This window comes from Telmatherina bonti, assembly GCF_933228915.1.
Source record: "Telmatherina bonti genome assembly, chromosome: 3".
Classification (NCBI taxonomy): Eukaryota; Metazoa; Chordata; class Actinopteri; order Atheriniformes; family Telmatherinidae; genus Telmatherina; species Telmatherina bonti.
The window spans coordinates 32,091,704-32,119,637 of record NC_136621.1 but is presented as its reverse complement, the minus strand read 5'-3'; the positions used below and the strand labels follow the sequence as shown (position 1 = coordinate 32,119,637).

The window sequence follows — 27,934 nt, the reverse complement described above, 5'->3', positions numbered from 1 at the left end:
TTTAAATGCTTGTCAAATATTGTATGTACCATAATACAAATGTTTTGTTTTTTCTTTTCTTTTTTTTTTTACTTTTTATAATTCATGTGTCCCCAGTTCATTTTAAGCAATGTCCTGAAGTAGAAAGACACATTAAAGCTCAAATATCCATCCATGAGAGAAAAGCCTACGTGCCCAGAATGTATTCCCCAGAGCATTTCTTTAGAGCATCAACAGGTCCAAAAGTCAGGTGTCCAATATGCCCTGTAATTTCAGATCAGCGGCATGTAGCAGTAGCAGTAAATCCACCACAAAATAGTCAGCCATATTAGGCACACTCCCTCTACATCACAGTGAGACGCTGTGTAAAAAGTGTCCAAAATATCCAATTATAGTCTTTGTCCCACAATACTCCCCTCCCCAGTGTATCCAAGAGGGATTTGCTGTATATCCACATTATCATAAGAAGAGATGTTCTCAAAAATTGTGGTCACACCTCACATTCCCGAGAAGGTTGCTGTTGGCAAGTGCAAGAGCCATATTCATTGATGATCACCAAAGCTCCCTCAATGTGGTTAGGTTTATAGTCAACGTAGTACTCCGGTGTAGAGATTGTAGCCATCTGCTGCATGCTTTGCTTTTGCTTCTGTTTGCGGCGCTGACTGCTGAAACACTGCCTTAGTTGCCTTATTCCAGCTGGAAAGCATTTCCATGCCACATACAGCATGAGCACTATGATGAGAAAGGAGAAGATCAGCGCCATGGTGCCAGTCACCACCTTGTGAATCTGCATGGTGCTTTCTGGGTCATCACTGCCCACTGTGACAGTGAAAGAACTAGTGACCACCTCACTACCTTCGCCATCATATGGGTTTGGAGTGAATGGGCCCAGGAACACAGAGCCACCCTGGGCCAGATCCCTTGTGGAGGCATACAGGCCTGCTGTGGTCACCTCTATTGGGGAATCCTCACATAGCTGAAAAGCATAGACAGCATCCAACACGTCCTCACCCTGTGCCATGTCAGGGCTTGAACACAGCAAGGAGCTGTCACGCTGGCCTCTGAAGGCACTCAGCCAAGAGGCCAAGGCACACACGTTGCGACTGCACTCCCAGTCATTCCCTGCCAGGGTTATGCTGTCCAAAGATGACCACGAATCCAGGATACGCTGATCCAAAGATGCCAAACGATTGGAGTCAAGCATCAGCACCTTGAGGTTGGGGGCGCTCTCAAAAACGTGTGATTCAATGTACTCAATTTCATTGGCTGACAGGTCAATCTTCTCTAAAAAATGCCATGTCCACTCCAGGGTATTGACAACAATAGTGGCACGATTGTTGTGCATGTACAAAGTACGTAAAGAGATGAGGCGAGGGAAGTGGGCTAGGTTTACTTTGACCAACTCATTGTGCTCAAGATGCAACTCAGTCAACTTGAAGAGGCCAGCAAAGGAGTTTCGTGCCAGGCTCTGAAGCTGGTTGTATCCCAAGTCCAGAAACTGCATGCTCCGACAGTCTTGAAAAATCCGCACTGGCACAAATTTGAGAGCATTGTAGCGCAAATGCAAATTGGTGAGCTTTCTAAGGCCATGGAACAGGTCTGGCTCCAGTGCCTGCAGCCTGTTATATGAGAGGTCCAGGATACGCAGGTTTGGGAGGGGCTTAAAGGTACCATTTGGCAGACTCTCAATGCGGTTGCTACTCAGGTCTAACTCCTTGACCCGTCTTAGCCTTTCAAATGCACCTTCCTCTACAATGTCAATGTTGTTGTGACCTAGGTAGAGCCAGGTTAGCTGTGACAGGCCAGCCAGTTGGCCTTCACGCAGCTCAGTTAAGTTGTTCTCTCTCATGGACAGGCCTGTTGCGCTGCTTAGGTTGCGGGGAATATCTGTGAGGTTGAGCCCTTCGCAGTACAGCAGCTTGCTGTCGCAGCGGCACAGCCTTGGACAAACCCCTTCCACCAAGGGAACAGTTCTCAGGAAAATACCCAAAGTGCACAGTATCAACCCAGGGGGCTTCTTCAGTGGCCACTTTAAGTACAGTCCAATTAGGAGGAAATCCATTAGCATAAATATCCAGGAATGTCAGGGAGAAAATGTCCATTGAACCACTCTGGATATTGTTTTTGCACCTTTCAGATCATATTTATCACATCATGTTTAATTGATTAAATTATGTCTCGTTCTTCCTTCGTAGTTGTAGACAGTAATATTATTTTCTTAATTTCAGCTCACCAAGGAATTCCTTGTCAAAAATACAAAGAATAAAAAGCTATTCTCTCATCTTGCGTGAGATGAGGCAGTGGGTGGAGAGTAGAGGGGATGGAAAATAAAATTCTCCACACCAGTCAATCAATCTTATTTGAAAAGATTCCTACTCACCCCTATCCAAAAGCTGACAATCTCTATTCAGCATCTTGCTTTGTGCCCCAACACTAATTATGTACCAATCTAAAAAAGACCCCACTGTGGTACAAATTCTCCCCCCGCCTTTCTCTCTTTTCAGTGGACACCAGATCCTTGGCAGGCTTACAATGTCTTAGTTCTCTTCAAGTGAAAGAGCCAGAAAGAGGAGGAATCCAAGTAGCTTTCAGCGAGATGGTAGGAAGTGCAAGTTCCTCTGTCTGCATGCATGAGCTCTGTCTCTTTTGCTCCTCCGCAGTCCTCTGCTGCAATGATCAGAGGGAAGTCGAAACAACCAGAAAAATAAATGAAATAAATAAATAAATAAAAAAACAAAACTGAAGAGTCTTTAAATGTCTGTCCTGGTCTATTTCTCCTCTTCTTTCTGCTTAAGTTTCAGCAGATCTGACAAAATATCAAATCGCCCATTTCAGGAAGAGATCACTGACTTGCAAGGTTTAAATCCACACAAGCTGTTAATCATGCTTTCGGTGACGGAAGCAAGAAAAAAAAGGAAAAAAAAAAAAGGATTTAAAGAGGAGATCCGTCTTCACTGTTGTCTTGTATAACAGTATTCCTTATCATCTCAGTGGTTCATTTCGATTTCGAGGTGGCTCGTATCCCCTGTGGTTCGCAGGTTTCGTTCACTCCCTTGCTTGCTCTCTCCGAGTGTTTTCACAGCCAGCTGGAAGAGGCTGCTGAAGGCTGGTGCTGGTAGGCAGGCAGGGGCAGTGGATGTGGGAAGCAAAGGAGCGCGCAATCCCTTGCAGCAGACCAGTACACTGACAGCGCATGCAGAAGCACCTTCTGTTCACTGAGTGTCGTAAGCCACTCACAATTCAGAGTGCTCGCTCTCTTTCCCTCACTCTCTTGCTCTCTTTCCCTTGATCGCTTACTCACTTGTTCATGCTACTCCCCTCCTCCCCCTCCTCCTCTCTCTCACATCCTCCATCCTTGCTTTTCTCTGGCTGTGTTTTTCTCTCTGCCTCAGATATTTACATATCCAGAATAGGCTGGGCTTAAACCAGGAGCTTTAATTAACCCCCCCCCCCCCCCCCCCCCCCCCCCCTTCCACCAACCCATCTCCTGCCTCAGTGACTGTAATGAATTGGTTCTCTTTTGACATTGCTATAAGATTGCAATATTTTATTATTATTTTTTTTTTATTTATTTATTTTTTTATTTTTAGACTTGCAGTATGCAAGGAAGGAATGGCATCCTGTGTTGGTTCTATCCCTAAAGCATAACACATCTGCATAGATATAACGAGTAAAATGGTCACATGTAACAGAGCAAGTTTTAATATGCTGCATATGCTCACTGTTTCCACACCACCATGACCTGTCATAACTAGTTAATTTCAGTAATGATGTCCATAGTGTTTGTCTTTCATATTACATATAACTATGTTTGAAACAATCTCAGGATATTGGTATTCATTGTTTAGCGTTGCCAACAATAAAACCTCAAGTCTAATGAGTCAAGACTAGAGTATGACATTCTTCATTTAATCAAACTGTCCTGTAGCCAGGCATTGTATGTCATTTTCAATTATAGCTCGGCTATTCATCCTGAATTCAGATGTAATTGCTTGCCACATAATATTAGCATAAAGATATAACATAAATATTCTTCTCAGAAGGTCCACTCTCATCTTGCTTTGCACTCTTCTGAATTCAGCACTACCCTTGTCATCTTTCTCCTATTAATTTTCAAAGACAATAAGCTGTAACTTTGCCTTACATCTCTTTATATCAAGAAAATTTGTAGTCACTGCCAAACTTTTTGTTAATTGGCCCAAATTGGTGAATTTCCTACAAACTTTTCACACAAGCAATACACAGTACAATGCATATAAAGACAGGTTTACAATGTAGTAAAAGGGGAACATTGGGCAAGAACAACAGCTCGTAGCACTTTAATGGGTTTCACATGATTTTGCTGGACTTCAGAACCCGCATCTCTCTGTCACAGTGACTTGTAAGTCTTCAGTCTCCACCCAATGGCATATTTCATTAACAGCCCACATGTTTCTGTAAGAGAAGCAGCAAAGTTTGCTTTAGATCTTTATGTTTATAAGAAGAGCAGTTATGGCGATTTGATTTCCAAATGTGTGGTAACTAATCCTGTTTTGGATCAACCTGAACAGCATAATCACATGGGCTCAAGTGAAGGATTTGATTTTAAAAAAAAAAAAAAAAAAAAAAAAGAATGTTCCTGTCTTGTCCGTGACACCATTTTAATAAGTCTTTGCAAGGGACTTGCTGTAGCTGCCTTTGCTGAACAGGCAGTCAGATGGCATCCCAAGCTAGCAGGTGCATACTTGGATTTGTTGTGTTTGCGCTCACTAGTTTACTAATTTTCTCCGTTTTCATTGGAACAAGGACTGGATTACAGGGCGAAATACTTGAGTCTGATGCATACATCTCAATATTTTAAGCTCCGTCCATCTGTACCTTCTCAACTCAAACAAGTTACTGAAATTCAAAGTTTCCCCACATTGTTATTTGAACTTTGAATAAAAAGTGATTTAAAGTTTTAAAACATGAGGGGGCATTCACAAGAATTATTTTTCTGCCAGAGAATCTGACTGCATAGTAAGCTAAAACATGAGTGCCTCAGCAAAACGCCAGCTGTTCCAAAGATGAAGGAGAATTTGCACATTTATGAAGCCACCCCACCTAAGTCTGTTCCTCCTTAGCTTCAGAACTACAGACAAACCTGTGTTACTGGGTGAGGTGTTCAGGCAGTGATGACTGTCCTCTAGTGTCCCAGGGATTGACGGCAGCGGTGTGTGCTTCTGTAGCACTCACCGGTGTCTGTCGACATCTCCACAAACTCGATCACAGCCTGTTTCAAACTTGCTGTACTTGCTTCACAGAATTCCTACCTATATTTTGAAGGCAAAAATCTCCTGCAGGCATTTTTAAATTTTTTTATTTTTAAGGTTTTGAGTTTTAAAATGTCATTTTGTAAAGGCTAAACATTTACAAAATGACATTCCTGCTGCTTCCTGCTGCCTTATAAGCAGCAGGAAGCAACATGCCACATTTTCTCATGCTGCTTACGTGTCATAACAGGTATTTCAGTAAAAAAAAAATAAAAAAATGCTGAATTAAAGATTAACTGAATTCTTGCACAGGTTTTAGGTAATTAACTTTTCTCTTGAAGCATCACATGAACCCCTCACACAATAGAAGATCTGAGATTATTACTGCTTTTTGTTTGTTTCACAGAAAGAAAACATTTCTGAAAATTATAAATCCGATTTTGTTCCCTCTGTGTTTAAAAGGAAGACAGCGTCACAGAGCTTTTTAACAAACCAAAAATATATATTTTTTTTAGATTAATCTTTAAGTCGAGATTTACAAGAAAGCTGATTAATTTTTAGAAATATGTTTTTAGGTCTCTGAACCTTGGTTGATATTAGGTATTTGTATGTGAAAGTGCGCATAAAAACTGCTTTTTCATCATTGTTTAGTTTTGTGTTTCACTATGCAATCAGTTGTAAATAATCACAGATTATGAAATCAATCAAAATGAAAAACTTTCATTTTTAGCCAGCATTATGTCTTTTTTCTTTCTTTTTTTTTGTTTTTCTTTAATAATGGTGTCTAACATAAAGGGTGGAGGTGTTGGCATTTCTATCCATTATCTCCTTTTGCCACTTGAAAGGTTATCGACTTTCACAACACTTTTGCCACTATGAGTAACTACTGAGAGCTCTTATCACCTTTGGTAAAAAAAGAAAATTGAAAAAAATAAAAATAAAAAATGAAAATAGAAAAATACCAGAAAAAAGAGAGAAAGAAAGACTATTTTTTTTGTTTGTGTGTTTTTAAGGTTAATCAGGCCATTTTCAAATTTGGACAAGAGCTGAATAAAACCCTGACATTTAACCAAGAAGATAATGTCTTCCTGCCGCTGCTTGCATCAGCAACACCCAAAGCACTGTTGGCTCTTCTTAATACAGATACACTAATTGGGATTTGTGGAACTAAACACAAAGAAATGAACCTTGGCAACCATCGGCAACATGGCAAATATGCTTCAGTTCTGTGGCTTTTTTCCTCACATCTATTTTATTTTACTTTTTGGATTTTTTTAAGGAATCAAAACAATGGAAGCATAACTTTCTAGAGTGTCTATTTTCTCTATCCTGCATGTTATAAAAAATAAGATGTGACATATCTGATGCACTTTTTATAGTCCATATTCAGAAAAGCTATAATTTCCAAAGGGCATGCTCTCATTACTACCTAGTTAATGTGTAAAATTATAGTCGTATTAGTACGGTGGCTGGGAAGTGCAAAACAAGTTAAAATTAAAATAATAATAATAAAAAAAAACATTTCAAAATTCTAAAACAAAATTAGAAATTTTAATTTGTTTTGCACTTCCCAGCCACCTTAGATTAGAATTGTGACTGTCTTTTCCAAAGTCTTTTACTGTTAAACATTTTCCATAGAGGTCAAGAAAAGGATCAAGGTAAGTATAAAATGGTGTGTGAATCTTTGAGATCACACTCACATGGTGTTTTCTGTGTAAGACACATTTTAAGAGATTACAGTGGGTCTATTTGTTTGGAAATAATTAAATACAAGCACTTGAATTTTGCACAAGGCTTTGATTCACAGTGCAGTCACCCACCTAGTATCAAATGTAACCAAATTCACAGACGATGGAAGAAAAATAGAGCATTTTCTCTACATGTCCTAATGGTACAAAGTAGATGGCCTAATTTGACTTCTTATGATGACTTTTGGAAAAAAAAATAGGCTGGCTGTTATACTGTCTCTCTGATTGCAGAAGCTGCATTTCCATAACATCTAGAATTGCACACAACTTAAATATCATAATAAAAAACCCTAATCTATATTTTAACCTACATTTAGAAAAACACTCAAATATCGCTAGACGTTTTATGCTCTCATGAGGTGGGTGTTTTTAGACATTGTTATGTCCCTAACAAAGACTAACACCTATAGAAATGTGGAATGCAACCTCAGAAGAAAACAAGGAGGACATGGTCCAGAGTTGGGCACATTTATTCACTGTTCAGACAATCGCTGAGCAAACGCCTGACAGTCATTTTTGTCGGGGAGAGCCAAGGCCAACATAACAAACAAAATATTCCTATATATAAAGTTAAAGGACAACTTATCTAACCACCAAACACAAAAGTACAAACCTACATTTAATCTATCCTACAGGAGCAAAAACAAGGTCCCTAGCTGACAAAACAAAATGACAGCTCTCCACTACAAGGCCAATCTGGGGGAAAAAAAAGAAATAAGGATCATATCAAACAACACTAACGAACAGATAACAAATATTGACACTAAGTTTACACAAACACACACAGTGCGAATAGCAGGCGGCCAAAAAACCCAGACACGCAGATCCTGAGGTTCTTTATAGGCTTATGCGCTAAACACTGTTCAACAAAAAACACCAGCAAATCGCAATTATTCTTTGTCGACACAAATATTGCTTTAGATTTGTGAAAAATTGTAATGGAAATGCAGCAAATGATCATACAAAAGAAACACAAATGCGTAATAGTCCTGCACTTTATTATGATTTCATCTGTTTTTTTGCAGCTTAACCTTAGATACTCCATGTGTCATTGGGGGCTTCACAATACTCACATTGCTATTTGCTTTATACTGATTGTAAACTTTTTGAAACATAAGGTCATAACCTTGAGAAAAATGGTGAAATCCCTGGTCATCACCTTCTGTCAGACAAGCAGATTTAAATGACTGGAGACAAAATGTGTCCCTTCATTGACAATAACGTAAACTAATAATAAACTAATATCTGCTTCAACAAAAGCAAACTTCTAAAACTCAAGTGAATTTCAATAGATAATACAAGATAGTTTGAACAAATGAGTTACCTTTAATTAATAAGGAAGGATATATTACATGGATATGTCTTCTCATTTGGCTTCATCCCACAAGATTTGAAAGCTATAAAGAAGAGCTAGTGATGAAAACGTAAGAAACATTGTCCTTCATATGATCTGGACATCTTCACGCAGGAATCATCTCAGCATCACCTTTGCCGTATTCCCTCTTAGCTATAATGGATGACTACACCATCAGCTAATGACATGGTGCACTGTAATGACTTGGATGCAGCAAACGGGAGATGAGAGCATCCAACCCATTCGTTTTAGCCTAAGAGCTTTGGCTCTGCTTTGGAGTTAAGGTCAGCAGAAGTGTGGGTGAAAGTGTGTAACCGCGCATGTGACCAAGAAACATGCATTGCGAATAACCCACTTGCAGAAATGGCGTTACAAGTAGCTCATAATAAAGGTTTTCAGCTGGTTTAGGTGGTATGAAAAACCACTGCAGCCTCCGGTCAGAAAGTTCAGTTTGGGCCAGTTTTGGGTTAGACCTCCAAATTTGTGAAAATATGTCTTTGGACCATCAAATATACATTTAAAATCAAAATCCAAAAGTATTTGCATTGTTTTATTTGTTTATTGTTCATGTATTTTTGTGTGTGTGTGTGTGTGTGTGTGTGTGTGTGTGTGTGTTTCATAGTTTTAAAAACCAATAATGTTGTAAAGAAGGTAACCATTATTATGTACTGCCCGCTGAATAAATGGATTTAGGGAATCAAATAAGACTCAGAATTATCAGCATTTGTGATTATAGAGCCATTATTTCAATCATTTATTGAATCTGAGGACGTCTGACTGCATGAATCGTGGAAAACAAGGCAGATGATGACTAATTTGCCTGCTGCAGAGATAATGTTGATGGGCATCTGGGAAAGGATTGTGGTGGGGGTGGGTGGGTCAGTCAGTAGAGATACTTATAACACAGAGTGGCTGTCAGTGATATGGGGAGGAAACGGTGAGAGATTATCCTATACCTACACCAAAGTAGGACTCCCAGGAGATTGAGGTCGTCTCAGTTAGAATGGGTCACAAGTGAACCGAAGGGTAATACTGAACTTATTCATTTCTGTTCTCTTGGATATTTAATACGACATAATCTCATTATATAATCAGCAACTGAAGATTAACTGAAGAAAAGAGGAAATGTACTTGAAAATAAACTTGGTTAGCCCTCGGCATTTCTAATTATTATCACCGCAGACTTATCTAATGTGTATTATAAATCAAAGACAGATAACGTATGGAGGTTTTTTGGCCTTCTTACACTATTGTGGCTTTCAGAAATATAAACCCCTCATGGCAGTTTTCCTATTGCCTTGCTTTACAAAAAAAAGAGATATCATTTTCCACCAACTTTCTGACAACCTTGAAAATGAAATAAAGAAAATGTGTCTATGTATGTATTAAAAAAAAAAATGAAATATTGCAAGCCAACAGAAAACTTTATCATACATCAATACTTTGTAGAGCCACTTTATGCAAGATATTTCTTCAAGTCTCTCAACATGTGTCCCTATTTAGGTTTAAGATTTTTATCCCTTCACCAAAGCAGAATTGCTCCAGCAGCTTTAAGTTGGATGGCTTCTGCTAATGTAGACTACAGAAATCTATAAATCATGTCTTGAATTCTCAGTTGGTCTTGGACAATGTCATGTCAGGAATTATGTTTCTTCTTTAACATTTTCATTGTGTTGGGTTTTTTTTTTTTTAGTTTCTTGTTGTTTTGTTAGTATTGTATATAAAAGTTTTGTATAAAAAGTATTGTATAAAAAGTTAAAATGCATTTTGCATCATCCATCATTCTCTCAGTTCTCACCAGTTTCTCACTCCCTCCTGCTGAACAACAAACCCACAGCATGATGTTCCCACCACTGTGTATAGCCTAGGGGTAATATTCCTTGGTGATTACAGTCATTTTTGCCAGATATACTACTTTCATCCAGAGCCACAAAGTTCAATGACGAATCTGAGCAGAAGACCTTTTTCAATGTTTCAGGGAGCCTCCCACCTGCCTTTTTCTGGAATCGGTTTAGTTTTGCTTTGCTTTCTTTGACCATAAATCCCAGTTGTGTGAAGTGAATGTCTTATAGTGGTCCTGCAGAGATATACACCTGCCTCTGCTGTGGAGCCTCCATGCTCTTTCAGATTTACGTTTCGCTCGATAGTTTTGCAAAACACTGGATTTGAAAAAGATACACTTTTATTGATCTTCTTGTAATTTTGAAGAAGTTGCTTCTAACTGCAGCATGATTTTGTTTATTTATTTATTTTTTTACTCTCTTATTGGCCAGTAGCGTAGCATAATGAGCTTGATTTGGTCCATATTTGAAGCTTTGCTGGTTGGTGGATGTTTCACAGAATGTATGAAGCTGAGATTTACTCTGTAAAATGATTAAGGTCGAGAATCTCCAATATTTTCTTCCCATCATTATGAGATATGAATGGAATAGATTGTACCGGGGGGGAAATAGGGCAATCTGTCTGTCTGTAAAGGCCAGAAAAATCTGTGTATTTCTGTGAATATTTGAAAGAAGAATAAAACAAAAACTTTCAATCAATTTAGATATGTTTTTAGACACCTGGTATTATCATTGTTATTATTTAATTTTGTTTATTTATCTATCACTATTTCCTCTGTTGTGTCAAGCAGACGAATGGGATTCACCTCTTATTCTTTGAAAATACAAAGCTGCCACATGTTTAAAACTTTAAAGCTGAAACCAAAGCTTGGTGTTGTTTTACTGACTCGCTTTGCTTACTTCAAGTCATCCTTCAGATCTGAGACAGTCTGACCTTCTTCCCAGATTCTATGTGTTTAGTGTCACTGGCACCAGCAAAGCTTGTTAGCATTGGCTGAATAAAAGACACTCCGACGTCAAAGCAAGGCCTTAGCATTTTTAGCTTCAATGAATTTTAATGAAGCGGTGTTGATTGACCTTAGCGATGGCACCGGCATCAGCAGTACGTATGGTTCACTTGTTTTCCATTTGATGTAAATTCAGTGCTTGGCACGCTCTCAAGAACACAGGTAAATTAGCTTGTGCACTGCTTTATTAGTGTACAGTGTGGTATAGCCCTCCCCTTGGAGAGTGTTGCTGTTTGTTTTGTTAAAATCCACAAACGACTACATTATGCTATTTTTTAACATTTTTAAATTCTGTGCTATTCAAGAGTCTCTCAAGAGAGTTTTCCCTTATCTTTGCTTGAGATTTTTATTATAGCGGGCTGACAAAGCTCTCCAAAGTGGTCTCAACCTACTTGCATTTTATTATTTTGTTTCTGTCTTGTTCTACAATGATGACAACTGTGCAGAAAGAAAAATAATTACCAAAACATAATAAAGAGGTAGGGTGTGGTGAGTTTTACTGTGCAGACATATTTTGGTAAAATGCTCCTATAGGATTTGAACCTATGATCTTCTGTACCACAAACCAGAGATGTAACCACTGAGCCAAGTATCTTTCATTTTTACATGTGTTCTTTTTTTTTTTCCAGATGATTGCAATAGATTACAAGTGGGTGGTCTTATCTAATAAGATCAAATCCTCCAGTGTTTTTTTAAAAAATAAGATTCCATCAACTGTTATCTGTAAGAAAATGTACTTATTGATAAGTATATTTACCGGGTTGTAACAGCATTGTAGCTGTTAGAACCTGGTAACACTCACTGAATCATGTCTTCATTTTAGTATATTCATTAATTTGCTTGTTTATTCATTATAGAACTTAAAAGTATGCATTCTTGTTAAAAAAAAAAAAGAAAAAAAAAGAAAAAAAAGACATTTAGGCATTTATTTGCTAACTCGTCATGATAAAAAGAGTGAAATGGGGGAAAAAAAAAAAAAAAGCTGATGAAGTGATTTTAAAAAAGCCAATGAGGAAAGCTGCACATAAGAGCGAGACAGCATTGTCAGTCTTTAAACAGACAATTAGGGGGGATGGGGGGGGGGGGGGGGCAAGGCAAATACTGCACTTCATTTTCAGATAACAAAGCACATTGTCAAATAGACAAAGACCTTCAAATTTCACAGCAGGAAGAAATACTGTGGCTGTTTGTAAGATGTCATGATTGTGAGTCTGCTTTAAAGAGACTTGGACAAAACTTTGCATGCAAGTTTTAGATCTCAGAAAACTGTCATGTTGTCTGAATAGGTCCAAAGCAGCAGTGGATACCCCGACTCCCCACTGAATCTGCTAAATAATTCTAAATAGTAAAAGTATTAGCCCTAGTATGTGTCAGCTAATATTATATATATATATATATATATATATATATATATATATATATATATATATATATATATATAATATCATTTACATCAGTGTGTAAGGAGTATGTTAGTTTATTTTCCTGCTGAAGATATTTAGTTTTAATCATTTTTATATAAAGTTTCAATGCATGATCAATAGATAAATAAGGTTCATTGAAGGATGATAGAAAGGAATGGAGATGAAAAAAAGTTTGCAAATCCTCATACTTATATTTTTCTTTTGTAGTCATTAACTGTGTAAAAAAGGCTTTCTTGGACATTTAATCAGATATTTAGAATTATCAATACAAAGAGCTATTGATCAACATATGGAGGTAATTTTTCAGAGACCTTGCACACCAAGAAGGTTAAAAACTGGGTGCAATAGTAATTATTTGCAAGTGATTATTGTATTAAATAATATTTTGGATATTTTAAATCCAAAATTTAAATGACTAAAGCTGTAAAACTGTGTCAGAGATAAAGTATGCATTAATATTAATTAGCACTATTTAGATGGACTAAAGTAAAGCACAATTGCCTCCCGATGTTAGTTTGGTGTGATACCTGAGCAGCGAACTGTGCAGTGCTAATTAATTCCTTATTGCTGTCCATCCTCGTTGCTCCTGTGACAAACTGAATTTTATTCCGCATGATATTCTCACTTCCCAACAAGTCTCTTTTTTTTCCCCTCCCTTCGTAGCCTTTTGCTGACACCAACCACTTTCCCACAAAGTGTGTGAATATTTCATATTTGCACCTAATAAGGTCCATCTTGAGGTCATTGTAGCATAAAGTTGTCACTGGAAGTGTGTGACAGCTGTCACTGGAAATGAGGTTACAACATCCTCTGTTTTGCTTGTCAATCATGGAGTATTATGCCTACAATTTTTCCAGATAGATTTTTATAAAACTGATATACATAAAATTAGACGAATTACAGGAGTGATGATCACCATATATTTGTGTTGGCCTGTGTCTAGGAGCGGGGAATTCGGATCGGTTGCAGCACAGCTGTGTGTATTCATCTGTGTGAGGATGACGCAGAGAATTGGTAAATTTCTAAATGGCTTCCAGCTATGTTGAAAGTAAGGTGCTCCCCATTGAGGGAGACAGGCACCGTGCTTCTGACATGTCACAACACAGAGCAGTCACCCAGTCGGCACTGGACAAGCTTTTACACAGAAGCTCAATCCGAATTCTTCTCCCACCTCTGCAGCTGGTAGTATTTTCTGCCCACATTTGGCAGGTTGGTGCGTGGATTATTATTTTTTATATCTGTACACAGTATTTAACTAAATTACACATTTCATTATTTTTTGTTTTTGTCTCTCTACAGTCATTTGTGCTTTTGGCTCTAATGTTTTTGGCTTCAGAGACCACATCAAACAATGTTTGTGACTATTTTCTGTCAGCCAGGGGAACTTTGTTCAGCTGTCAGATGACACAAAATTCCCAGTCAGAGCCACCATGCCCATTTTCAAAACCCAGCTCTCAGGAGTGACATGCCCCCACTTTTGATAAAACCTTGTGGAGTCTGGCCTATTGCCTCATCCAGAGCCAAACACGGCGCCACATCCTTCATGTGTCCGCGGACCTTTCTCATGTTTGTGATGAAGCAGAGCAGAATGCAGCAAACAGGAGTCTGTGATGCAAAAGCCTGAAACACTTGTAAACGTAGTCTGAAAATACTGTGCACACTCGTTCCTTGTATCACTCTTGTAAGGTTGGTGCAGAACACCTGGAACTCGGCATGAATCTCCGTTTGAGAGCAGCAAGGAAGGGATAAAAATCATAAAAGGGCCTTAAATGAGAAATATTTCAAATCATGTACTTTAACGTGAAATGTAAAAAACTAAATAATATATCTGTAATGTCATGCTATATGATAACACACACACAATGCTCATAATAATAGGGTTGTTGGACTTTTACTGTGATGTCAGAATGAACCTAAAGTAAAATATAATTTTTGTTGCTGAACTTAATTTGACCCTCTTTAAGCATTAAACACACACATAAGTCCCTTATTATCCAACATGCTGTTCTGTAACAAGGTCCTTGACATTTTGTGTTGTCAGATTTAATTTCAGTAAATGGTTTGAGATGAAGGAATGATCACAACATGATTCTGCTGAAATGTCCTGCATTCACTATATTGCATCAACTTCTTGTGTTTTCTGTAAATTTCATTCAAAAGTTGAATGTTTATTTATATGTATAAGAAAGTGCATCACATCAGTCCAGTTCTGAGGTCCTTACATCAGCTGCCTGTTCCTTCAGAGGGTGGACTTTAAGATCAAGTTGCTGGTTTATAAAGCTCTCAATGGTTTGGGAGCAAAATGCATCAGAGACCTCTTGTCCCAGTATAAACCTACCAGACCTCTTAGGTCATCTGGATCTGGACTTTTATCAGTTTCCAGAGTCAGAACGTGACATGGAGATGCTGCTTTCAGCTCTGATGCTCCACATGTCTGGAAATAATCCTAGCAAGCCGTAGTTTAGCTTAAACGCACAGGTTAAAGAGCCACCTGTTCTCAGCTGCAGCGCGGTCGTTTTTATTTGTAGTATTCTGTTTTGTTTTTTTTTTCTTTTCAGTTTATTTTGATTCTTAAAGCTGAAATTGTTCATGATTTTTATAGTCTATGGTCCTTCAATGCACCCAATAATTATGCTTATTTTGTAATGTTTTAATGTTTCTAAAGCACATTGCATCATTCTGTTGTTTATTGTGACAAATAAAATTATATACACAAACACACACACACACATACTGAACAGTTTTATCTCTTTTACCCTTTTATGATACGTATATTTTGAGGGGCCGTTCGTGCTATAAGCTGTGCAGAAATATTCCATAGTAGGTCTCCGTTTTGCTGATGTTGGAGCTGGAATGATGGATGGTGTTGGAAGTCTGAGTGATGGGACAAAGCTCTACTGATGAGTTAAGCCTGTTACATACTCCACGAGAAGCAAGAACTTTTTTCTTGTTCTCGAGGCTCCGAGAAGAAAATGACGTCATTTTGTTCTCGCGGACGTGTTTGAGGACAGTTCTTGACACACCGGGGTGGCAGAACATTTTTCTTGCAGGGCTGCGAGAAGTATCGTGTGATTGGTCGGACATTGGAGGTGGGCGTCGTTAACACAGAGAAAGCATGAAGCGGAGTTGCTGCTTCCGTGTGTTTGCTGTTGCCGGCAAAACGGATTGTTTTGCTAAAACAGCTGATCGAGGTGGTGAGAAAGTACGAACATTTTTACATGTGGCATTAAAACACTTGGACCCAGCCGCGTGCACAACCCGCCCTGCCGCGGACGAAGCTGCTCGTTAAATATGAAACTAGAAACTCGGAGAGCGGAAACCTCCGCCAAGCACAATGTTTAAGAATCCTTTTAAAACATTTCTGGATCCAAACGGTGATCCTGATCACCACCAGAATTTAATCAGTTCTTCATTTTTACATTTGCAATAACTAGTGAAATATTTATAAAATCCCTCCGTAACCTTTTAAGTTATCTTAAGCAAAAAGACGCCGGGGAAAACAACCTCCTCGGTGGAGGTAACAACCGGGTTCATTGCACATAAAGCAGACATCTGCCCCCCGCAGTGACCCCTCCCCGCTGCAGACGTGCTTCTCGTGGAGTATGTATGGACCTGCCGAACAAGACGTTTTTTCTTGTTCTTGCAGCCTCGAGAACAAGAACTCAGTTCTTGCGTCTCGTGTAGTATGTAACAGGCTTTAAGTAGATTGTGGAATCATGTTAGCCGTACATGTTACTGCTGACTTTAAATCCCTCTGCGTTATTGCCACCTCACCTTGCCAAACTGCTTTTTTCTACACTTTAGCCAGAGAGTTAAGGTTGTCCAGCGAGTTGCTGCCAAAAGTCTGAAGACTACGCTTTAAACTAGAACCACTAGTGCCGTAATGCAACAATAGACTGTTCCATCTTAGTTTAGGGCTGTCCTCACCACTTTAAATCAGTGGTGTCCAAAGTCGGACCTTGAGGGTCGCTGTCCTGCAGGTTTTCTACGGATCCCTGTTCCAACATAGTTGACTTCCATTAAATGGATCCAACAACCAGTGAAGTTCTGCACAATGACGATTCGTTTGAGTCAGGTTTGTTGGAACAGGGATACATGGAAAACCTGCCATAAATCATTTGTTCAGAACAATTTCTTCTCTTCCATCATGATGAGAATGTCACCATTCAGACAGCTATTATATTTATTTGACTTTTTTTTTTAAAAGTTGTTATGCATTGCCGTCATTGTTTTAACTTTAACTTGGTCCCACTCTTTGGTTGACTTAAATAACCTGTTTGATTCCCGGGAATTTAAATCAGATGTCATTTGCAGTCAATTTTTTATTCCACATTCAAACATCTGTTCAAACATTGGTTGAATGTTGTTTAGTTTGAGGAAATTATATCTTTTTTTATTTTTTTTTTATTTTAACCATGTTCTGTACAGATATATGCATCGGACTCTGTAGTAGACTTTCTTACCCATTAGAATGCACTTTGGCATCAGTTAGATTTAATGTCCATGTAAACTAAGCTTTTTAAAAAAAGAAAGAAAAAAGAGGGATCTATGGAGCCTTCCTGCCATCCAGTAATGTCAGCTACAGCAGAGCTGTTGCCACAGTATTGCAGCAATACTAATTCTGACGGGATGAAGAAACACAGGATTAGAAATGCGGTTTTGCTTCGGGAGAACATTAAGACAGAACTGGAACCACAATATAAGATTTGAAGTCGCAGTGCAGCCTCAACACACATTGCATAATAGTGTGACACCTCACATAAAGACAATAAGATGATACTAAAACATGAGAAATTTGCTGTAACCACAGACAGGTGGACATCGATAGCCACACAGGCTTATGTGACAGTCACAGCTCAGTGCATTTTATTTAGGGATTTGACTGCTAAATCTCCTGTGAAGCTGTGTTTGTGGTGTGGTGTCAACATTTCAAAAGATTGCGTGTTTATTTCGCATTGGCTCCGACTTGATTCTTTCAAAAAGTGACAGTCTTTCTCTTTCACCCGCTGTATCTGAGTGGCAGGGGTTGCTTTTCTGTCACACGCTGCAGCGCCGTGCAGCACTCGCACACCGAGACCCCGCTCTCAGTGGCAGTAACGGAGAAAATCAAATGTTAAAAAGTGCGGTCTCACTTCACTAGACTGAAGTCAATGCTCATTGCCTCGACTTCCGCACTTTACTTGTTAGAGCGGAAACACCAGCAATCACTGAGACATCTAGTGAGAGTTCATCACTTCAGCAGACAAATTGAGTTTCTGTCTGGATGGTAGTTAATTTCTTGTGACCTCAGATATTCCTGGAATACTTTCACATGGGTACAACACAGTGAATGCAATGGATAAAAGCAGAGATTATCCAGCTAACTTGTTTAACTTGATGTGTATTCATAAAGTCAGACTGAAATGGAGAGAGCACCATCTGAGTTTGTAGTGACAAGGACTCAGTGAGGATGCAAGTGAAGACATTTTTTGCATTATTTCTTCCCGTCCTTGGAATTTTAGCATCAGCAGTGGTTGAATAATCTGTTACTTTCCTTATTTTATTTTTTTTTTAGTCCAATGGATTTTTAAAGCACTGTAAAACATTTTGAAACATTTATTTTTTTTTTTCTTACTTTAAAAATGACCAAACTTTCGGTTTCTTTCAGAAATATATTAGACAGATCAGAAACTCAGTTATTTTGTATGTAATTTCTTCCCCCCTCTTTTATCGACCTTAAATAAGAATAAACAGTTAAAGATACAGTATTCCTTTTCAGCTTATGCTTTGAGAGTAGTTGTAAAAGACCTTGTTTGATTTGCTGCAACAACTTAAAGCCTCAGAGTGTGAGAATTACTAACTTCACTGTTAGATTACCTGTCCAGCTAAAAGCTGCAACCTACGTATAAGTTTTGAAGCCCGTCTCCCTGATGGGTTGTCTCCATCTGGTAAATGCTATGCAAATGTAGACTCTCCTTTTTGTTTTAGTTACCATTTATTCAACTTTTCTTGCCTATTTTTCTTCGTTCCTCACACGGGGAAAAGAGTATGGATGGTCCTCTACTTTTAAAGAAAACTGCAATTATAGATGTGGCACCATAGACATTAATACGTAGATGCCACATCAGCTGCCTCATGAACACAAGTTAAAGGTAGTGCCTTTTAAACTAAAAAAAAATTAAATGTTTGTGAAAATTTCATCTGATTGGATTTTAATATTTGAGTTAAGGATTAAAGTATGATGTATTTAAATACATAATGGCTGTGGATTTTTTCCTTTTTTATCAGAACCACGTTTGTCAGGAGTTGATATAGTAGTTTCTCCTATTTAACACAAATATTTTCCATATGATTATCCTCTGGTGTAAAATTTGTCCAAATATAAAGCAGTGAAGTATTATTTAACACATCCATATTTAGAAACGCTTTATCTTCAAACATTAAACTAAAAACTAACATACAACCACTTACCAAGGTTGTTAAGAAATGGAAACCAGGGAAATCAGCCACCACCAAGCCAGGAAAGTCAGCCCAAGAAGAAAAGCATGACACATATTTATGAAAGCAATACATGATTTTTGCTAATAAAAAGCCAAATTAGTCACAGACTGTACCTTTAATGTGGGGTATGTTTAAAAACAAGCCATCAAAAAAAATGGATAAAAATCTGGACAATGGACAAATGCCAAGAACTTCCCTGCAGCTTATCCAGTGTCAGCACCACAGGTGTTGATGTACACTGAAAGCTCGGATTCCATTTACTGACGACTGACCTTGATAGTAATTAGTTCATGATGTATGAAAAACAGGATTTCATTACAGACACTGTTGGGGGTGACCCAGGTTTGCCAAAATTGTCTTAAAAGTACAAATTCATCATGTTAAACTTTACACTGACCTCAAGATACACACACACACACACACACACACACACACACACACACACACACACACACACGGGTTCACAGACTTTTTTTTGGTTTTATATACCAGTGAAGCTTTTCTGTTTACACCATTAGCTTCTTTTTAATGCTCACCTAAACCATTTGATCTTCCAAAAATCAATGAATGCATGCATTAACCACTCAGCTTCACCGATGCAAACACAAAAAAACAGCAAAAGGCACAGCTTCATAGTGACACGTTTCATGGCCTTCCAACTAAAATGTAGAAGCATCATGAAATTTATACTGCATAGACTCTGATCCTTTAAAGCACAACACTCGTCTAAGGTGTTTATTTCCAAGTTTCAGACTTTTTTTTGCTGTGCTATACTTAATATATGTTTTTTTTTTTTGTTTTTTTTTTTTTAAACAAAGAGAAAGTAAAAATTCTGGTTTTTAGAAACATGTTAAATTAAGAATCCCATTTTTGAAAAGTCAAGATAATTAAAAAAACAAACAAAAAAAAAAAACAGTCTGAACAAGAGTATTATATACAGATATATAAACTATATAGGGAGTTTATAATCAATATTCTAGATAGTAGGACTGATTACATAATTTTTTATTAGATCATTTTGTCATCATAATTTATAGATCTAATATAAAACAATGAGAAATAAGAGATTGCTTTGTCTGAAAGGCTTTCATTTTCCTATCATGCTTGGCAAAATGCTATTCTCTGATGTATGATGTGCCACAGTGTATGATATCATCCTGTCGCATCATAGCTTTGTTTCATGGAAGGCATTTTGTCATGTCACAGCAGGATCAGAGTATGTGATCTGAAGTCCCCTTTAGTTTCCCCCCTTTCTTTAGCTGGTGTGATGCACGCTGGTTCTCTGTCACAGGGATACACAATGGAGCCACAGAAAAACTCAAAGCAGAATCTCATAATGTATAAAAACTGATTTATCTTCCCAAAACCAGGTAAATATCCTATCACACTGTGTACATGTGAGGGTCAATGTCATATTTTTGATTTAGCTGAGCATTTGCGAATCCAAACATTTCCCTGAAAAAACACAATGAAAGTATAAAGAGGGCTTATTTTACAAATACTGCAAGAACTTACTGATTACCTCCTCCTCTCCCCACACAAATTGAATAAACATCCTCAGACCTGAGGATTGGGCAGGCTGGAGAAAAGCCTCTTTTCTACTTGTCAACTGTTATTCCCCACAGATTGTCAAACTAGTAAAGCAGTGTAAATACAGAATCATATGCCCCAGGTGTGATGTCTGCCCAACTAGGAACTGCTCAAACAGATAAAAATGCAGCCTGAGTTTTCTCAGCATGATGTACATGTGTTGTGCTGATCGCTGTGATGGAACACGTCAACCATGCAGTAACAAACAATACTGGCGACAGTGATGCTTTTTCATGTTTAAGGCCTTTTGGGTGAAAGTGGAGATCATAGTGACGGAAATGAAGTTTTACTTTCCCTCACAAGAAACGTATAAATCAACCAGGATCACACGGGGAGAGGTTAGATAAACTCTATAGCATTTGATGAAATTACAGTGACAGCAGCTCGGTATAATCATGCACTGCGTTAACTGAGTGTGCCTACCTTTGTGCAGCTGTGTGCATAGTTTTTATTGACGTTTGCATGGACATGGTCGTATGTTAAGTCAATGTGACAAGCTGCTCAACGTTTCTTAATACTTCCTTCAGCTAGTAAACTATTAAATCAAGAATAAAACGATCAATAAACCTGTGAACGAGTCAGAAATTGCAATCTTTAGGATTTTTTTTTTTTTTTTTTTAAATATTAATGTACATCAGCCGTAGACCCTCCACCATTGCTGAGGTGGCATTTCTGTGCATGTTAGACGACAACAGATGAATATCTGAATGCCAGAATGCCTAAAAAAATCTGGAAGGATTTGCTGTTCATGGCTGTTTTGAGAAGAAGTGGAAAACTTTCGTTGTGGTTATGAAATCTTAAATGTGAAGATGGCTTGGTGGAGATTACAGCTGCCTGTGTCTGTCTGTGTGACACCAAGGGGACAGTAGTTGACACTGTTTGTCTGCTGATGGCTGTGTGTTCACATTGGGGCGAAACGGCAGTCATACAGAGAGCAGAGGAGAAATGACGTGGTTACAGCAGTGGAAACACTGGATTTTATTCTCAACTACAAAAAACACGGTAAACTTTGATGAACAGCCGTCAAGCTGACACCAAATTGTGTGTATCTATGTTGCCGCCCAGTTTACCGTAACACAATGAGTAACATTTGTTATGCTAGTTTATGCTAACAGGCTAAGAAACCAAAAGGCTGCAATGTTGCTGAGATAATTACTATGGAGACATTGTGAAATATGTCGGGGTTTTTGTTTTTTGTTTTTTTTTTTCTGGGGCAATTTTGTGACCAGAAATGGAAAAAAAAAAAAGACAGTAAAACAAACAGATCACATACATGTTGTCCTGAATGAATTATAACAAAACAGCAAAAATGTGACCAAATTTACATTTTATCTTCCAATGTAGATATTCAGTTATGAAAATCCATTTGTAGCAGATGAATCCCAGTTTACATTAATGCACTGATGCTTTGTAACAAAAAACACCATTTAAGATCTTTAGATAACAAAACCTCATCACTTAACAGAAACACCTGTCTAAAACATCTGTCCAGGTATCCGTACTGATGTCCATGTCAACAGATAGCAGGTCCTGTCACCTCAGCAATGATGGCAACACAACGGCCGTCAGATCGGTCTGTATGTTACACACCAGTTTAACCTGGTCTGTGACATACTGGCTGTGTTCTGCACAGTATCCATATCTGTCCCAGTAATAAAAACACACTACACTGTGCTTTATAGATCCTACACACGCTTTGTGTCTCTCTCACCTAGAATTTAATCTGAAGGAGGGATGTCTGTTCTCGCCACTGAGGGAATCCCCACAAACCCTTATTTTTTTATGACAGCAGAAATGATGAAAGTTGACCTTTATTAATCCCTGTGAGGTCTTCACTTCACAGGCAGTGCCCCAACTAAGGGCAATGGAGGTTTAATTCCTAACTAACATGCATTGTGTGTGTGTGTGTGTGTGTGTGTGTGGGTGGGGGGTGGGGGTAAGTCTCCTAAGCATTCCATGGATGCATCTCATGATTTATGACAAACATGAGAAAATCCGTGTCATGGATTAAAGTTCAGATGGCAAAACTAGAACACAATCCTTGCTAAGACGCCACCAGTTGGCGTACTTATTTATATATTTTTACATTGTTTGACTAGCAAGTCGGAAGCAATCTATTAATTTTCTCCTGCTGCTTCCATTTCAGCATGACTCCTGTCTGACTACTAAAGTGGGTCGACCTTAAGCATCCCAAAGGCTGAAATATACATTCGGTGCATATGGACACTGTCCTGTTGATGCATATGACTTTTATTTACACAGTATTTTCCAGCTGTTGCGACTATTACCTTTCATTTATGATTAATTCTGCTGCGAGCCTGTTAGAAGCTTGTGCATGTTTACAGAGTATTTTCAGTCATACCCCAGTGCCACACATCCAAAATAGCAGTAAGGACATTTGTTATACATGACTACTGATGTGGATGTTCTTGTTTTAGTGGGATCTTTGCAGCGGCTCTGCATAGGTGAACTCATTCTTCAGTATTTCACAACTCAAATTAGACTTTTACTATTTGATATGCCGGAAGTGTTGTATTGCATATTTAATATCTTCTTTGACATTCTCAGGATCTTTTTGTCTAGACAGTCGGCAGTGTTTGCATCTCTTATCTGGAGGGTCCTGACTGTCCTGGATCTGTGATAATAGGACAAGGTTGGCCTGACTTCTCACAGACTTTGACTTCCAGACTTTCATGACAAAGATGTAGGTCTTACACTCTTTTTCTGCTTAAACAGAGATTACCCATTCCAAACAGCATATCCCTGCTGTAATGGATACAATCTGATCCTTTGCCTTGGTAGAATTAGTCCAGCTTTTGTGCAGCATGTTTATGCACCTGATTGGACAGTCTTTAATGTAACAATTTCTTAAAATTGTCCAGATTGTTTTGCAGATAGAATCACACACATGTCGTCAATGCCCCAAGTTATCATTACCGTCCAGGCTGAGGTGATCTCCTGGAAGCTTTTTATCACCACAATGCACAGATGACTAGAATCCAGTCAGCACTGCAGATCTCTGAAGCGCAGTGCAGGACTGGATGATGACATGTCCCCCAGCCCTGCTCGGTAAGAGCAGAAAAACACGAATGCCGTCGGATCATAAGACAACTGGATTCAGAACTGCACCCCCTTGATTAAAATGCAGAGTGCTCTCTCTGTCTGCAGACAATGGCAGCTAAATCCTCTGATGAGGAAAAATTCTCAGCCCCACTTCCTCTCTCCCGTTTATGTGGAGGCATTGTGCTCGGCGTCGGACTGCTGAAAATTGTTGTGCATGATTCGTTTCTCTACCACAGTCATGCCAGCTATAGAAATCTAGAAATTTGGACCTGAATCAACCCCCCCCCCCCCCCCCTTTTGTTTATGAATAAATGAACTTGAGAAACTAAACTACTTCAGTGTGGACAGTGGGAAACATTCATAGCTTTTAAGTCTTCATTTAGGAACACTGTTTTAATCTGCACCCTACGCGTCTGGTCATGTTCGCCTAAAATGATCCATTTATTCACTTTTAAATCTCCTACCACCAGTGGTCTTGGCATAGTTATGAGGTCAGTTCTTTTGCCCTTCAATTGGTGAGCTTTTCTCTGGTGCACAATAAGGATTTAGGAGCTCCTTAGCATTATGTCAAACACTTTTATCTCAGTCTAGCCAGGTTGACAACGCACCGTTTGCATTAACTATCGGCACCGCTCTGTACAAGTTGACCTAGTATTGACACGATTCAGCTTGTCATTCCTGTATCAGTTACAGCCTCGTGCATCTGCCCACCTGCGCCAGATGGGCCTTGCATAATTAAGATCATAACCCGCAACAGAGACCTGACCCTGTCTCCGTATTGAAAATAAGGCTGGCCAGCCCATGGGCACACAAATCCCAGATGCCACACTGTTTCGATGCTCCTGGACCGGCCCCTAACTTATTACCAGGCGGAACACGCGTTGTAAAGGGCAAGGTTTTGCAAACACGTTGTTAAATCCTCATAAAGTTGTTTTATGAAAATAACTTGCCCGTCCTTCTGCGTTCGTTCTTTTATCCTTGTTTGTTGATTTAGATTTATGGAGAATAAAATTAAATGGACAATATATTTACTTGTGTTGTAAAATTGTTATCTGTTATATGTTACCCAGCCATCACCTTTGCTCTGAGAACACTGAATTCACTTCCAATACCTTTTTTTATATGAGTGATACAGCGTTGCGTTGGTCCACAGTATGGTTTAATCTATAGCAAACCCTGTAGCATCACTGGGTTTCCTCTATGGAAGGTCAAGGGTTGCTAAAACTAAACTGGGATCCAGTAAATGTAAATAGGAGGCAGAGACTGCATGTCCTTGTTTCCACAGCTGAATCAATTCATCAGTCTGTGATCAAATCAGAGCTCATTTAGACGCGCGACAGTTTAATAAATCAGCCGTCGAGAGCTTCATATGTCTCAGCGAGCGTTTGAATCTGCGTCGTTTCCAAGACGGGTTGATAAACGACGGCCAATATTTTTTCAAGGGTGATGTCTGCGTGTCATTTCCTGCAAATACCGCGTGTGCCGCAACAGCTGGGACTGCCGTAGGAATGCATTTTGTAAGTCGGCCTTAGAAAGAGAATGGCTGTCCTTTGAAAAGACATCAATCCCCAAACACCCACCATGACAGTAAGTCCCATGCCCTGATCCATCCCCACGCAGTGCTTTCACACCACGTCCACAGATTCTGGGGCTTTACTGCTTCTGATTCCTCACAACTATTAGCAGCAGCAACTCTGTTAGTAGCTGGAGCTGCTGCCTGGATGGACTGACAAAGCCCACATGAAAGGACAGTGGGAGACATAATCATTCCACCAGTCCAGCCAGCTCCACCAGTCTTTGAAGTCTTTGTATCCTGAATCATTAGAGCAAGGAAACACCCTGCAGTTCTATACAGTGTATCTGTACATATCTGAGTACACAGTGACACACCAGACATCCACGACGGTAATGTGATCAGACTCGCATTAGCAACTGATCTACAGTTGGCTTCATGTATTCTCAGTTTATCCAGACTATCCCTAATCCCTGATTAGTTCTACCTAAAACAAAAAGAAGGCGACCCACCCAGACAAGCGGCTTGTATCATCATCATCATCATCATCATCATAATAAAAAAAAAAAAAAAGCACATTTATTCCTCTGAAACTCCCACCTTTACATTGCTAGCGCGCGGCTCAGTAGAGCTCCTTCTGGTCACATGTTCGGTGTTATTTGGAGTTATTGTTTGCTGCCTGCCAGTGTCAGGGCCTCCTCCTTTTCCTCCTTCCCATTAAATATAATTTGCGAGAAGCAGTCAGTGAAAGATGGAGTGGGACTGAAATGCATCTGTGTCTCAAAAACCCTTTGTTCTCATCAGTCATTTTAGGCTTCTAGAGCTTCCCCACGTACTTGTGATCAGCAGCATAGCTAAAAGGTCAAACCAAGCGATGGGTTTGACTCTTAAGGCAAGTCTGCAGGTGGAGGATGTCTGAATACCGTCTGTCTCCCTCTCTGGGAATTTGCTTTTTTTTTTTTTTTTTTTTTTTAACTAGAAGCAATAACTATTCAGTCATGTTTTGGCTACAGATAAGATGAATTAAATGTACAATGTTTGTTGTTTAGACATCAGCTGTCAACATCATTTTAAAGGTACTCGGTAAATGAACCTGTCAAAGTTCGTATCCGTTTGGGGCTTTCTTTATTCATAACATGTCAGGATTTTGTCTGAATCGCTGCATGGAGGTGGAGAACGGCATGATGTGATTGAGGAAAGATGGCATGATGAGATTATGTTGTTTGATATTAAAAGCAGGTTTTGGAACAGGTAGCTGTCTGTCGGGTATTTTAGTCCTCTGTCTGACCAGTACGGAAGCCCCAGTCTGTTCAAAACCAGTCTCACAGACAGCCGTGTCATAGTAATGCATGTACGTATTGGAAAGTGTGTGTGATAAATCGACTTTTTCAGCTCTGCAGTGAAACAAAAGTACATCAATGATACTCAAACCTCCCTCTCACCCCATTGACTCACTTTTTTTTTTCTCTCTCTCTCTACACCACAGCCTCTGCTCTCACAGATATCACACTGCTCTCTCATTTTCTCACCCTCTGTAACCTATTCTCAGCCTCTCCCTCCCTCGCTTCTCTTCTCTCCCGCTGCCCTTCCTTCAGTCCCTCCCTCGCAAACTACTTGCTATTCAGTTCAGGGAGGCTGCAGGCAGCATTGCTCTAGCTCCCCATACTGCTGCAGCAGGACTAGACTTTTTTATTCGCGGCTTACTCTCTCTCTCTCTCTCTCTCTCTCTCCCCCCCACCCCCTCCTCTGTCTGATAACCAGACATTTCCCCTCACCTCCTCCTCCTATTCTCCTGAAACTGTGCACCTAAACCTTGGCTTACTGCCCAACATGCTTAGTATTTAACCCTCCTCATTCTGTTACTGCTTCTCGTCTTTCTTCATACGTGCAGCAGGAACAGAGTAGCAGCTCCTCATCTTCGTCTCTTTTGAGACATCAACTCTGAGACACTTTTAACAATGAGACAAGCAGTTTGTAGACATCCTGAACATTCCCTAAGTTTGTTCTGTGCAGGCTCCATCCCTGGCATGCCTTGATTTTTCCAGGCTAAATCGGGATATTTCCATTCGGCATTAAGAAGGAAAAAAAAGTGAGGATGATAGCTTAGAGTGTCATGGTGTCATGACACCGAGTTCAAATGAGGGGAAGGGATGATAAAATCTTAATGGTTTTTATATCAACCATTGTGCCAAGCGTCCATGTCCTATATATCATGGCATTGATCTTAATTTGTTTTCTACTGGGTACCACTCAAACATGCATGTATAGATTTGGAGTTTTATTTTTTTGTGTGTTACAATATCGTCTTCACCCATTCATCCAAGCATGAAGTCTTTATGGCTATATTTGCTTCACCCAATACAAACTGCTTATTTCAAACCTTAAGATGTCTTCGATTATAAGGCAGATGCTCTCTTTCATCCCTCACCCGCTTGACTACTGATACTGACTGCCAGCAACGTGCCCACAGACTAAACACGAGCCCGTGTAATGAGAAGAGTAAGTAAACGGCTTCAGCCATTAAAACGTAAGAGGGCTTGTGGCCGAAGGCACTCTGGCCCCTCCTCAGGCAGCGCCAGGCAGCATTAACGCTATCTGACATGAGACTACCAGGCTTAAAGAGCACTGCCGCAGATACTACGGCCATGTCTGTGTGTGCTGAAAATAAACAAGAAGGCTTCATATAAGCTACACATGGGAGACT

General features: G+C 39.3%; 2 protein-coding genes across 2 annotated transcripts in view; one reads left to right on the top strand and one right to left on the bottom strand.

Moving 5' to 3' along the window:
- The window catches only part of ctnna2 (catenin (cadherin-associated protein), alpha 2), a 329,734-nt gene that overhangs the window by 198,196 nt on the left and 103,604 nt on the right, over window positions 1-27,934 (top strand). The gene's annotated exons all lie outside the window — the stretch shown is intronic.
- On the bottom strand, window positions 470-2,047 carry lrrtm1 (leucine rich repeat transmembrane neuronal 1; the record flags this gene model as incomplete). Its single annotated transcript, XM_079264889.1, has 1 exon — window positions 470-2,047. One exon carries the CDS (start codon window positions 2,045-2,047, stop codon window positions 470-472), a length of 1,578 nt encoding a protein of 525 aa, XP_079121015.1.